Source organism: Leptinotarsa decemlineata, unplaced genomic scaffold (assembly GCF_025532065.1).
Source record: "Leptinotarsa decemlineata unplaced genomic scaffold, Ldec_3_MD MMD2_P_RNA_scaffold_2, whole genome shotgun sequence".
Classification (NCBI taxonomy): Eukaryota; Metazoa; Arthropoda; class Insecta; order Coleoptera; family Chrysomelidae; genus Leptinotarsa; species Leptinotarsa decemlineata.
Genome location: NW_027412529.1, coordinates 1,204,930 through 1,219,467, shown reverse-complemented (window position 1 = coordinate 1,219,467; position 14,538 = coordinate 1,204,930). Strand labels below are relative to the sequence as shown.

Sequence of the window (14,538 nt, the reverse complement as noted above, 5' to 3'; positions counted from 1 at the left end):
TATACGACAGACATTTATGCAAGATTCCTCACAGAGGTTAGTCTCGCAGATGTTTTTCATTCATCCAGCGCCAGGATCATGCTGAAATGACCACCTACAGACCTTCATACATGCCCGTATTAGCTGGGGAAGTAGTTGGGAGAGATGAATATTTCGAAATATTTATTTTCTTGTATCTATCTCACCTCGATACAGTGTTCAGACAAGTTATAATGTTACAGGTGACAATATAATAATACTGGATTTAAGTGCTCAAAAACACTTGAAAAGTTGACAGTGGTTGTACACTGAATCAGAAAAATGTTTACAAGTGTATAATATCTGAGGAAGACTACTTCGAAGGGGACAAAATAGAAATTGATTAGTAAATCACCATATTTTTCGAACAGACAGGGTACTCAACGATGGGCTTGTTTCATGCTATAGAAAATGAAACTGATTTGCTTATAGACTGATCGAGTTAGGGGTATATTATACTTATCAAGCCTAATCGGTCTCAAAATCTCTTGCAAAAAAAAATTATTCGAAAAGAAAGAATTTAAATTGGCCGCGTGTCTGTTGACCAATAAAATTGATCGTGTCTAGAGCGGAGTTGCCAAGTGTATTGGTTTTCAATATCCAATCACAAATCAGATGATCCAATTTGACAGATGCCATTTTTGTTGTTGTCAACTCTGTGTGAATTGAACTGTTACAATTATCTATAGTAAAACCAATAATGATTAAGAGTAAAGCGCATTGTCATATCTAAATTTTACGTTACCAGTTTATAGCAGAATCAAAATATAGTAAGCAGTAGAGTTGTAGGTTGTGGCAAATTATAGATAATACACAATACTAGTACGATTAAAAGGTATTATTTATGACAAAAATCAGTAATGAGTAATACTTATACATTTCCTGATTACTGATCAGTTAAAATTCATTATTTTCTGTATAGTGTTAGATATTTATTACAACTAGTGGCAACGCTGTACGCAACGATATTTCTGTCTTTGTCACTTTACCGTAACTTCCATCTTATCGTTGCAGTCCTCACTAATGTACTTGCAGCCATGAGCGTATCATTGGTTTGTGAATTATACAGCGTGAATTGTACGTTTTACAGTTAAGTTAGTCAGCAATCGACGTGTTGTGATAACAATTGGTGAAAATAATAGTGCTAATAAGTGTTTAAGCGTTACATAATTATATTTCTACACCGTTCTCAAACTACTCAAAAAATGGGAGACATGGTCGGGCCTTCCACGTCGAAAAAGGTAAAACGGTCGGAGTCTCGGTCAGTAAGAGAAAAACAAATTGTACTGCGAGTATTTCACTGTCTTGAAAGAGATCATCAGCCACCAAAAGATGACTTTGTGCATATGTGCTGTAATTCTACGTGTGTACCTCCGAATAACCAACCGGGCATTTCTACATCATTAAGTTCCACAATTACAAAAGATAAATTAGTTGATATGTGCTCTGATTATATCGGTGTACCAAAATCATCGATTTACAAAATAATAAGAGAAGCAGAAATTCATGGGGACGTACAAACGCCAAAAACTAGTAGCGGACGAAAAAAAATCACAGTTTATGAAGAAGCCAAAACCAGTATACGCAGAACTATTCACAGTTTCTTTTTCAGAAATGAGCTGCCCACACTACAAATAGTTCTGGAGGCACTTAGCGATCATGAATTGGTCCCAAAAATGGGTAAAGAAACTTTTAGGAAACTTGTACACGAAATGAAATTTACGCACGGAAAAGTTGACAGGAAAAGCATTCTCATTGAACGTCAAGAAATAATAGCATGAAGAAGAAACTATCTAAGAAAAATTGACGAATTTCGGAAGCTCAAAAAAAATTGTACTTCATGGACGAGACATGGGTTAACCAAGGACATACGGTCAAAAAAGTATGGCAGGATGGTAATATAACAAGTGCACGACAAGCCTTTATTGAAGGTTTGTCAGTTGGGTTAAAACAGCCATCTGGAAAAGGTAGTCGTCTGATAGTTACGCATATAGGAAGTGACACTGGATTTTTACCAAATGTAAAATATGTGTACACAAGTATCATCTAGTTCTTCAATTCTGGGATAATAAATTGACTGAATTACTAATCTCAATGTATTATGTACAATTTCTGTCTTTAAATGTTAATTCTGATGTATACTTCAGTGAATATTGTATAGCTTTATTGAAGCGTTTGAAGGCTGAAATTGCAAAGAAAGGACCGCATATGGACTTCAAATATCTTCCGAATATACTATATTCGCCAGATTTGGCTCCCACAGACTAACTGTTTGCAGACCTCAAAGAAATGCTCGCCGGTAAGAAATTTCTCGCCAATGAAGCGGTCATTGCTGAAACTGAGGTCTGTTTTGAGGCCAAAGTGGTATTGAAATTTTAGAGCGACGCTGGAATATTGTGTGGCTCTTGATGGAGATTATGTTGATGAAGCCAATGAAAAAAACGCGTTTCCTTTCTCAGGCTCGGGACTTTCCAGCCCATGCGTTACAAGATGATCAACCTACAAGTATTGACATTATCGCCAGTTTTTTAAATGAAACATTCAATTTCTCCCAAATTTCTAGTTCCAAAAACGGATGACTTACCTTTTCGTGCTCCGGATCTTTGTCTTTGTGACATTTCAATGTGCACTTGTGTTCGCAGTTCTTCAGGGGTACGTCACAGTCAAATGGACAAACGAAATCTTCTGCTTTAATGTGACACAGCTTATTGGCTACATGCCCGCAAGGTAGATCGATGGACACTTCCTTGGTGCATTTGATATCGTCCAGTGAGTTTTTCAGGTGGCAAACGGTCGCTTGCAAATGACCGCAAGGAAGCAATTCTGTGATTTCATGTTCGCATTCTCCGCAACGTTCGTAACATCTTTTCGTGCAAAGTTCGTGGCCTTCTGCGTCGCATATTTTTCTGAAAATTTGATAATTATCAATAGATTGATGGATGTAGCCGTTACTACGTTGTAGGAAACCATCATGAAAAAACTTTCTATGTTTTTACCACTTTTATATAATAATAATAAAATATTTATTGAGATATGTAACAAAACTAATGATATTAGCTCACTCACTAGACATATCACCTTTTTAGTCTGATTTCAATATTCAAATAAGTTTACTTCAGTAAAACCTTTGCTTGAAATATCCGTACTTTTGCAAATAAATACGTGGTTGAGACAATATCAAAAAATGTTATTGCTTCATTGTTATCTTACTTATTACAAGGTTCGAAGCACTTGAAGTCAGAGTGATCCTTGTCTTCGTTGTGACAGTGCCTGGTACACATGTGTCCACAATCCAGTTTTGTTTTGCATGGCTCGTCGCAACCTCCGTCGGGTGTTTTATCGAAATCTTCTGGAAATTCCACCAGTGTCTGCTTGTTGTGTTGGTAACATTTCAATGGCAGACTCCTACCGATTGCTTCTTGCGTCTTCAGGGTTTCTTTTATCGACCGCCAAATCTAGACAAAATATACATCACAGTATTTCTTTGTGTTAATAGAGTTGAAAAGTTCGATGGCTACCACACATATGGTGCTACTAGTATCAAAGACGCATGTACAAATTTCACAGCTGTCGGACTACTAGTGTGTGGGATAGAACATTTTGGGTGAAGCAACTTTTGTCAGTTTGAAGAAAGCGGATAAAAAATAATTTCGGGTGTTGACAAAGCATTGCTTTTTGGCGAACAAAAATACTGTTAATGAAAAAAAATACTTTTTCAAATTAAGAAACACATGTAAAGTGAGTTCGAATTTTATCAAATGGGTTACGTACAGCGCCGTCTGCTCGTGAAGAGATAAAGCAATAATATCTATATATCGAGAAGGTTATGTGCAGCGCCACCTGCCCGCGAAGAGATAAAGCAATAATGTCGATATACCAAGGAGGTTACGTAGAGCGCCATCTGCCCGCGAATAGATCAAGCAATAATATCGATATATCAAAGAGGTTACGTACAGTGCCACCTAGCCGCGAATAGATCAAGCAATAATGTCGATATGTCAAGGAAGTTGCGTACAGCGCCATCTGTCCGCGAATAGATCAAGCAATAATGTCGATAATTTTGTCAAATACAGATCCCGTTATGAAAAGGAGAGTTAAAAACAAATATACATATATACAGGTGAAGCTAATAAAAGGGTGTTAAGAAAACCGTCGCATGAGCATCGCTTAGGAATTGTTGAATGACGTCAACGGCGATCCAGATTCGCTTAAAAGGGTTATAACTGGTGACGAATCATGGGTAAATGGTTATGACATCGAAACCAAAGTCTAATTGTCCCAATGGAAAAGCCCAGCAGAGTCAAGACCAAAAAAACACAAGTTCAATCAAATGGTAAGGTTTTACTCGAAATAGAAATTGATGAATAAAAAAAAGAGAATTCACCTTATTAATTTTAACACGCTTTCATTAGCTTCACCTGTAACTATGTATGTGTATGTATGTATGTGTGCATGTATGTATGTTTTTTTTTTGCAAAGCCGGAATTACATTATTATGTTGTGGTGTGTTGTGATGCTCTCTGACGTGACGACGACTGTGCAGACTATTCTGTCGCGTCGGGACGGCTCTGACGTTATTTCGAGTCAATACAACGGTGGCCTATGGAGTAAACGCATGCGAGCATCTACAACGTGTTTCTCCGATTCGGATAGTGATAATGAAGAAAACCTTGCGTGTCTGCTAATGTAAAGTTTACTTAAAAGAAAAGAAAAAGGGAGTTACAAACAAACATACATACATATATACAAGTGAAGCTAATATAAAGCGTGTGAAAAGAGAAAATATTGGGTTCAACCAGTAAATGATCTGAGAAGTAGTCGAAGCGAATATCAGTGCTGAAAAAACGGTTTCATCAATATTTCAGAATATCAAAAAATCAATTTGAGATATTACATTCTATGATAGAAAATGATATAAAAAAATGCAAACCCGTATTTTCTAACAAGTTCAATAAGTTTGTCCGACAAATAAATGCAAACAACTATTCTCTAACTAGTTAACGCGTCAGATTAGAAACATACTAACAACCTAACCTATCTTGCTATTTATGTAATTACCAAAAAGTAGTTCGGCCCAGGCTAGTCGATTATTGTCGGGGCTGGAGGTGGTTAAGGAAAATATGTTTTCTTTTACAGTCGAAATAGATGGAAAAAAGTGAGCCCTGGGGCGCCAGTTGAACGGATTCAACAGGGAAGGGGTTGGAGAAATAACCAAAAAGTCAACAACGAAGCTGCAAGCTTGAAATTTATATCAAATTGATATATAGAAAAAAATATTTACAAATTTAACTACCAACTGTGTAATAACTCAAAAATTGATTTTCATATGTTATTTGCAACGAACTAATGAAAAAAACAGGCAAATATATTGTAATGAATCTGAAGCCGGCCCTGACCGATGTCCCAGTCAGCAAACGCATGTCTGATCGCGAAACAGCGGGAAAGGTGTGGCTGGGTCCCGAAATCCGCAGAGAAATCCGGAACGTTCGTTGACGATATAAAAAGGTCGCTCTCCGTCCCGAGGAGTAGTTCGTACTTAGAAAGTGAATCGTGCGTTTAAAGAAAGGAATCTAATTGTGAAGATAAAGTGAACGTTAGTTACTAAGTGTTTGTATATAAATTAGTTGTGATAGTGAAATATTGTTGAAAATAAATTTGTTTAAGACAGTTAATTCCTTAATTCGTTACAATTGGTGTCAGAAGTGGGATGAAGGAGGCCTATGACATCAAGGCGAATGCTGGAGAATTCGAAACTGGTGACCTAGTTTGGCTGTACAACCCTAAGCGACGCCGTGGTTTATCACCGAAGTTGAAAAACTCGTGGGAAGGTCCGTACAAAATCATGAAAAAGATTAATGACCTCGTCTACCGAATCCATAAGCCACCTCGAGGAAAGCCTAGGGTCGTCCATTTTAATAGACTGGCTCCTTATGCTGGAAATCACGACCAAGTTCGCGTCCTCGGACGACCAGAGGATGAAATGACGTTCCAGCAATTCATGTCCTTATACTCGAACGGACAGAAGGTCGTACATGGGGTAACTCGAGAAGAGCCACGAGACCTTTTCAAGGTTCCAGTTGATTACGCACTAGCTCACTGCGTGGCAGAGGATCTCAAAATGTCCAAGGGTATCGCTGTGGTATTCAACAAGAAATTCCGTCAGCTTCAAACATTACGAGAACAGAATCCAGAAGTCGGAGGAGTGCTACAGTTGAAGAAGGGTCAGAGAAACATCTTCTACTTGATGACCAAAAATCATTCTCGAGACAAACCGTCCTATGAAGATGTCTGGAGAAGTCTTACTAGACTGAAGGAGACGATGCTCGACCAGAATCTCGTGGAGTTGGCAATCCCGAAATTAGCCTCTGGGCTCGACAGGCTGGACTGGAGGATTGTGAGAAGCATGTTGGAAACGATCTTCCGATCCAGCGGCATCCAGATTTTGGTGTGTGGTAACCATCTTCCACGACCGAGCATAAAGACGGTGGAGTGTTACTTCCATCGAACTTCACAGTGCAAATATGGAGAGTTCTGCAGGTATCGACACACGCCAAGGATGACATTTCGGGGCGAAACGTCTTTAAGAAGGGGGCAATGTAATGAATCTGAAGCCGGCCCTGACCGATGTCCCAGTTAGCAAACGCATGTCTGATCGCGAAACAGCGGGAAAGGTGTGGATGGGTCCCGAAATCCGCAGAGAAATCCGGAACGTTCGTTGACGATATAAAAAGGTCGCTCTCCGTCTCGAGGAGTAGTCTGTACTTAGAAAGTGAATCGTGCGTTTAAGGAAAGGAATCTAATTGTGAAGATAAATTAAGCGTTAGTTACTAAGTGTTGTATATAAATTAGTTGTGATAGTGAAATATTGTTAAAAATAAATTTGATTAGGGCAGTTAATTCATTAATTCGTTACAATATATACATTAAGTTTAAAGAACCAATACTTAATACTGAAAAACGTTCACAGTAAAGCTATAGGCCGTTTTGATCACGATATTACTACTGGAGAACTCTTACTTCGGAACATATCGAATCAAAAGATTCGAGTATTGAACTGACAGAGATAGACCTTTACGTAAATCGAAAATGAGGTAACAAATGAGCAGTTAAAAGTAACTTCCCGAATCATAATTTATCCAGAATCTACTTTTCGATTAACTTCAATCAAACTCGATAATTATTACCCCCTTCAACAGCTGTCTTAGGTGCACAGAAAAAAAAATGCTTAAAACTATCCTCTAATTTTAGGAATGAACTGTAGATTTCAGTACTCAGACCGCTCCAAAATATATCAACAATATCAGGGCTACTACTCACGAGGTATCATCATTTTTGATATTTTTTCTTATATACTTGCTACTATATACTATATACTTGCTACTTGCAACTATAGCTTTTCCGAAGAATTTCTTCCATTACCAGATAAATATGCCATGAAAGCTTTTTTTTTCCACCAAAATAATGAATAAAAGGTCTGACAATGCTCGACGTGAATCTTTCATAGATGATCTTATTATTCTTGCCCAAAAAACCAGAAAATATGTGTTATGGAATTCTCAACCGATATTTCAAGAATAGGAAATGAAAATATTGAATTGATTAATTTGACTGACCTTAGATGTTTTTAGGTTTCGGACAGTCCCTTGCTAGAACCTTGCTTTTAAATCTTGACCGTGAAAATCTCCCCGGTTTTATATACTCCTGCTTACTAGACAACCCACCATCCCAGCAATATGCTGATAAAATAACGAACCTACAGGGCGGCTCTACTGATTCTTCTGAATTCAGAAATGTAAACCGTTACAGAGAGTTCTGACGCGTCATAACCCCACCATCGTTCTGACGCAAATCGGGAATCGACCGATCGCCGTCACGTAGATCGCGTCCCGACACGTTGCACTTTAGTAATATAATTCTAAACGTACTAAATGTAAGGATACGATATACTTGTGGAGCGTCACGACACAACAATATAATTCCGGCTTAACTCTCAAGCTCAGGATCTTTATTTGACAGAATTATCGACATTATTGTCCAACAGGAGTAATCCCAATTACAAGACAAATATAATTAAGTTCACAGCTATGACTAAGTACGAGTACAATGGAATATAACGAATAGCCTATAAAATCAGCAGAGTAATATACAAACAGTGATACATTCATATGTCTGCCTTAGGGCAGCTGATGAACTCGGTATAGTTTTCGACTCTGAACGAGGTGACTACAACTCTGTCACCGAGTTGGAACCCGTTCAGCAAAAAGCTCAGATAAAAGCCGCAGAGATCACCTTACTTCTGCGGAGACACAGGGATAAGCCAACGCATGGGGTCTTCTTCAATAATATTGAAGACCTTGGCTTATCAAAGCGCCTGACGTTCGCTTTTCTCAGGTCGAGTGGGCTGAAGTCGGAAACTGAGGGGTTCATCATGGCTTGCCAGGATGGTGTCTTCAACACCTTAGTCTACCGCAGTCGCGTGATGGGTATAGAGGTTCCTGACACAAGGTGCAGGGCCTGTCGCGAGGCGCCCGAGACCCTAATGCACTTGCTATCAGCATGCCCAGCATATGCGGTCTCGGCCTATATCCATCGACATAACGCGGCCCTAAGAGTGCTATATTACCATCTACGGCACTCTTACGGTATTGACGAGACCCCGGTGTTGCCCTACGCTCCGGGGGATGTTGAATCCGTTGTGGGGAACGAGAAGTGCCGAATTTATTGGAACTATTCGTTCCCCACCCTCAGGCTCATACAAGCTAATAAGCCTGATGTAGTCCTTCTCGACCACCAGACCAAAACGATATTTGTCGTGGAGTTTTCAGCTCCTGGCGAGACGAATATCGTCAGAAAAGAGGAGGAAAAACGGATAAAATATCGAGATTTTCTCTTCGAACTCCGCAGACTCTATCCAGATCACCCTCAAGATGGTCGTTCTGATTGTTGGAGTCCTTGGTGGAATGATGTCTTCTCTACTCTTGAATCTCAAAATCATACCGGCTTGCCGCACTAAGGCAGAAATCTTAGCCGCACAGATGCAGAAGGCTGTCATTCTTGGCTCACTGCGTTTGCTCAGGGCACATGATTCTCGGACCCAATGATCACTTACCCCACGGTGTGGGGAGTGGTCATTGGTTGATTATGCTGGCGCGCCCTCCCGAATGTATCGTGGCTTCGGAGGATAGGGCCTGACCAGCGCACACTACGGTGGAAAAAAAAAATAGAAAAAAACATATACTGTAGAATTCTAATAGAATTGGCAGTGTGCAGAGAGTTGAAACACAGTGTGCAGAGGGTTGAAATTAGATTCTAGTTCGACTTGCATAGAAAATAGCTTGTTGCGAATTATATACTTGAAGCGTCCAAATGGAACAACAAAAATATCACATTCTGAATAGAAACTATTATAAATTTTACAGATGTTATAAACTGGAGATTTTATTAACACGTCGTCTCGGTACGTGAAAATCTAGTTGAGATAACAAATCAGGGCAGTCAACCAGATTATGAATCAATTTATATATGAAGATACAGGCATAATATGTTCTTCTGTTTTCTAAGGATAAGAGGGCAAATCTATTTAGCAACCTTAAAGAACAATAGAATTTATGATTAAAAAAAAACGGTTCCTTAATTTTAATATTTAGTTGGAAAAAACGATTGTTAATTAACAAACGCATTTTTTAGCAACAAATAAATTTTTTTAAGAAACAATTTTTTTTCTAAAAATCATGATTTTTTTCAATTAACATAATGCAAAAAAAAAATTTTAGAATTGCTTGTAAACAATGTATTTGTTTATAATAAATTTATTAACAATAGCTGTAAAAAATTTAAAAAAATATTATTAATTAGTTTTTAGGCATGAGACATTGAAACAATAAAAAATTAGAAAAAAAAAATTTGTAATGTATTTTTTATAACATTATAATAGAAAATAACAATTTTTTATTTTGGCAACGGTAATCTTTTTTTTTGCCTATTAAGGATAACTTCACCAAAGGAAAAAAATGCCACGGTTTTAGTTTAATAATTATAGGGATTTTTACATTAACTTTCAATTCAGAAAAAGTTATTAATTAACAAATTTATAATTAACGTTAAAATTGGGATAAAAATTTTTTGACTACGGATTATTGTTTATTGATGTATCCCAAAATTACATGAATTTTTCCATTCCTTAATATTTACATTTAATATGTTTGAATTTTTTTTTTTTGTTTTTATGTCAGAGTGTCGAAAGGCGCGTGGAAGCCAGACTACCAGCTTTTGGCTCTATTTTTGGGAGTCGGGACTTTATTTGCGCAAATTCATTGATCTTTTCAAATATTTTTTCAAATTTCCAAAATTTTGAAAATTTTCCGAGATATTAAGAAAAAACTAAGCCCCATTTTTTTTCACTTAATTGTTTATAACTTTTGTAATTTTTATCGGCGCGTTTTCGGACCTTCCCTTAAACTTTCTAGGCAAAAATACGAATCGAATGACAATGAGCTAAATCGAGTACATGTGAACCAGACTAATAGGTGATCAGATTAGGGAACCATATTCCACACGAGATCGGACATATCCATTAAAAAGTGTTATAAAACATTCTTGGTTTTGAAAGTCTCTACACGTCCTGAAGATAAGGCCAAGCATTTTTTTGCAGAATATAATGCCCAGATCTTTAGTTTCAGTGCTTTGTTTGAAAAACTAAAAGACACGCTCTTAAAGAACATCGAACTAAAAAGTTAAAAATATTTTTTTTAAATAAGCTCAAAACAATAACGAACGAAAAATTCTAGTATTATTGTGAAAAAAGCGGGGGCACTTTGTGCCATATTTTTTGTATATCAAGCGCCCGTCGATTTTTTCGCAATAATACTAGAATTTTTCGTTCGTTATTGTTTTAAGCTTATTTTAAAAAAATATATTTTTAACTTCTTAGTTCGATGTTCTTTAAAAGCTTGTTTTTCAGTTTTTTAAACTATATTTATTTTATAAACAGACCTGCTCTGCCAATAAATGATGTTATTAAGTCACGCAGAAGTAGCAATATCCTTACCTTGCTGGAAGCGCAGAGCTGTTTCATATTCCCAAAGATGAAAAGGCCTTCTTTAGCTCGAGATAGAGCGACGCAAATCCGGTTTTCGATTTTGAGAAATCCCACGCTGTTCTCGTTGTTGCTTCTAACCAGTGAGAGTAGAATTATTTTGTTTTCTTCTCCTTGAAAATTATCGACGGCCTTTATCTCTACTTCTTGGACTCCCCTGTGCTCGGATTTCAGCCTTTCATTTTTTAAAGTTACCACCTTGAACAAATACACATGAAAAACTAACCGATTGTTGGCATTGAAGGGTTTTTCATAACAAAACTGACAAAATTGTACACATAAACTTAGTTTTTTTATTCCAGTAGCAGTTTCCCAGATATCACAGGACGTTTTAGAGACGTCCATTACATGTCCATTCATCGTCTGAATGTCCAGGACCAAGTCTGGACGTTTTAAGTATGTCCAGTTTAGTGAATCCTCAGGACGTCCAGAAATATATGTCCCTAGAACGTCCATTCTAGGTACTTTATTATAATTCCATTGGATTCACGTTCGCATTGTATTATTTCATGAAAAGCATTAAAAAATCAGGATATATTATAATGAAATGATTATAAAAGACGGCGTTTATATATGTTTATTATACAAAAAACGTCTCATTCAGCAAGACGTTGTTATAACATTATTAAATCATCAATAAGCAGTGGAACATTTGAAGGTAATGCCAAAACTGTGTGTGAAGTTATCCAATATATAGGTATCAAGGTCATATAGGTCATATCAAAGAACAATTTCAAACATTGATATCTCGAGAATGGAGTTTACGTGATTTTCAATTTCCAAATTGTTACATGAAACACGAAGTCATGCGTAACATGTGCGCACGCGCAAGACTGATTTCAAATTGTGGAGTTTTGGACTTTAGTTAATAACTTTTGGAGCAGGTTGTATAATGCAATTTTACGAACTACTGAACTGTGTTGGTTCAGTTGCCAAGAAACTTGGAATTAGGGTTGGCCAATAATTAACGCATTTCTAACTCAATTTGCATGCGATCGTTTAAAATGACAATTTTAAACTTCCCGCCATCAGAGTCACCAACCACGGAACGCGTCTTGTTGCATTTTACTGTCGGCTGTACGGAAGTCTGGTCGATTTTAATTATTACATTCTTCACCTTTGGTTGCATCGCTTTTTTGATATTTTAATTTATTCAATGTCAACATTTTCTGAAAGTAATGACAAAAAAGGTAAGTAATGCAGTTCAGATCACTGAACTGTCCATTATTCAATGACTAAAACCGACTGAACTGAAACTATTAGTTCAGTTTTAGATCATACAGGGCTTTTCATGATGAGCGTTAATTAGCCGTTTCTGGCAAACTATTTAACGAATCAACCTGAAAATTCCACAGTATGCATAAGTCAATATGACCTACACGCCTAAAATATTTCAGAAGAAGCGGCGTTGTCGCTTCTACTATAAAGTAGCGGCTTTTTTTATTTTTCAACTGGAACACCCCGTATATAATATCATATTATGATTCATTATCACTTTGTCAACAAATTCATATACTATTTCCCTATACCTATCTATTACCGTTTAGAAGATATAAATTAATTTCGATATTTTTTTTACCAAACATGAACTTTTATAAATGCTGATAATCTTGAACTCTCTTGCACTAAAACGATCAAATTTGAAATGGAGTGGAGTGATACTATGAGGATCTTCACTCCGAGTCATATTTTCATTTGCCTCATACAGGGTCTTCAAAAAATGCAGATACTTTGATCTCATGAAAAAATGAGTGGAACTCAATTTTTTCAAATGGAACACTCTATATTTCAACATTTTTGAGCTCTACATCCAATTTTAGATTAACTTTGTTCAGATAATACTATTTCTATTTTGAACCGTTTTCGAGATAAACTGTTTTAAACGGAAATTGACATGGTTTCCTTGTTCATCACTCATTTTTGTAAAACAGATTTCGTTTGATGTTTCTCAATTAGTTACAGATAATACAATGAAAAGATAATTATTAAAATACTCCTCAACCATCGAATGAAACTTCTCTTCAAACAATAGTTTTATTAACGCTGAAACACGAACTGAAAATAATAAACCCATAAATTAATGAGTTAATTTAATCGTCAGTGTATTTCAGAATATATTCAAACACATCTCCACCTCTACTTAAACAAACATGTAATATCTTCAAAAGATTGTCATGTGTAGTGCTTCTGATCAAGTCTGGAGTCAAACTATTGAAAGCAGTTGTAACTCTCGATTTCATATCTTCCATTGTTGTTATATGGAGTAGAGTAAACCATATTTTTAATGAAATCCCACACGAAATAATCTAATGGATCGTCATCTGGTATTCTAGGAGGCCAACGAAAAGGTCCTTTATTACCAATCCATCTGTCTTCGAAGATTTCGGTTAAAGCTTCGCTGACTGAATGAGAATTATGGGGTGGAGCACCATCCATTTGGTACCATACACGTTCTCTTCCTGGTGTATTATTCAAAATCATTTGAATTCCATTCCTCAGTAAATCTTCATATTGTGATGCATTCAAATTATCATCATAAAACTCGATATAAAAAATTGACTCATTCTTTATGGCACAAAATACATTGAATTGTCATCTTTCTTGAAAACCCCTTTGGCGGACAACATGGGGATTTTCTGGCGCCCAATAATGACTGTTGTGTCTATTGAAAACTCCATTTTTTTGTGAACTTGGCCTCATCTGTCCATATGATATTGTCAAGGAAATGTTCATACTCTTGAATCTTGACAAGTAACCATTCAAAGAATTGCACTCTACGAGGTAAATCAGTCTCTTTCAAATGTTGAACACAGTAGAACTTATAGGGATGCCATTTATGCTTATTAAGAATTCAACAAATTGTCACGTAGGGTATACCTATCTCCCTTTCAGCCTCGTGCAGAGAAGCATTTGGAAATGCATGAAAGTATCCCAAAACTGTTATACCATTGTCATCATCATCCGCTTTAGTCTTCTTACGAATGATTTTTGGACGGAAGGTTCCATTCAACCTACAGTTTTTTAGTAGTCGATTTATCACATTATTATTCGGCTTCGGAAGTTGTGGATATCTTTCATGAAATACTCGGCATGTTCTACTTGCAATTCTATTGCACTCACCATAAATTATTAATAAATTCAAGAAATCTTCATTACTGTAACCTAATCTTGACATTATTCTATTATAATTGGTAGCTATCACAATCAGTCAAAACCACCAACGAAAGTCTGACGTTAAATAATTGGTTTATTTATTTTTCCAAAGCACAATGTTTTAAAATATTAATGTGTACTGTTTTACGTTAGAGACCAATACCTCAATGTATACAAATTGTAACTTTTTCTAAGGTAGGTACATACCAATTTCGAATTGACTGATCTGAGACAGTTAAAAAAACTGGATCAAAAAAAAATATAACTAAGTA

General features: G+C 36.6%; 1 protein-coding gene across 1 annotated transcript in view; it reads right to left on the bottom strand.

Annotated features, from left to right (window-relative positions):
* The window catches only part of LOC141485058 (NFX1-type zinc finger-containing protein 1-like), a 62,352-nt gene that overhangs the window by 12,070 nt on the left and 35,744 nt on the right, over positions 1-14,538 (bottom strand). Inside the window, exons 9-11 of the mRNA XM_074180999.1 lie at positions 11,066-11,311; positions 3,229-3,473; positions 2,603-2,924 (exon numbers count right to left, since the gene is read on the bottom strand). Coding sequence (XP_074037100.1) covers positions 2,603-2,924; positions 3,229-3,473; positions 11,066-11,311 — 813 coding nt within the window. The remainder of the gene's footprint in view (positions 1-2,602; positions 2,925-3,228; positions 3,474-11,065; positions 11,312-14,538) is intronic.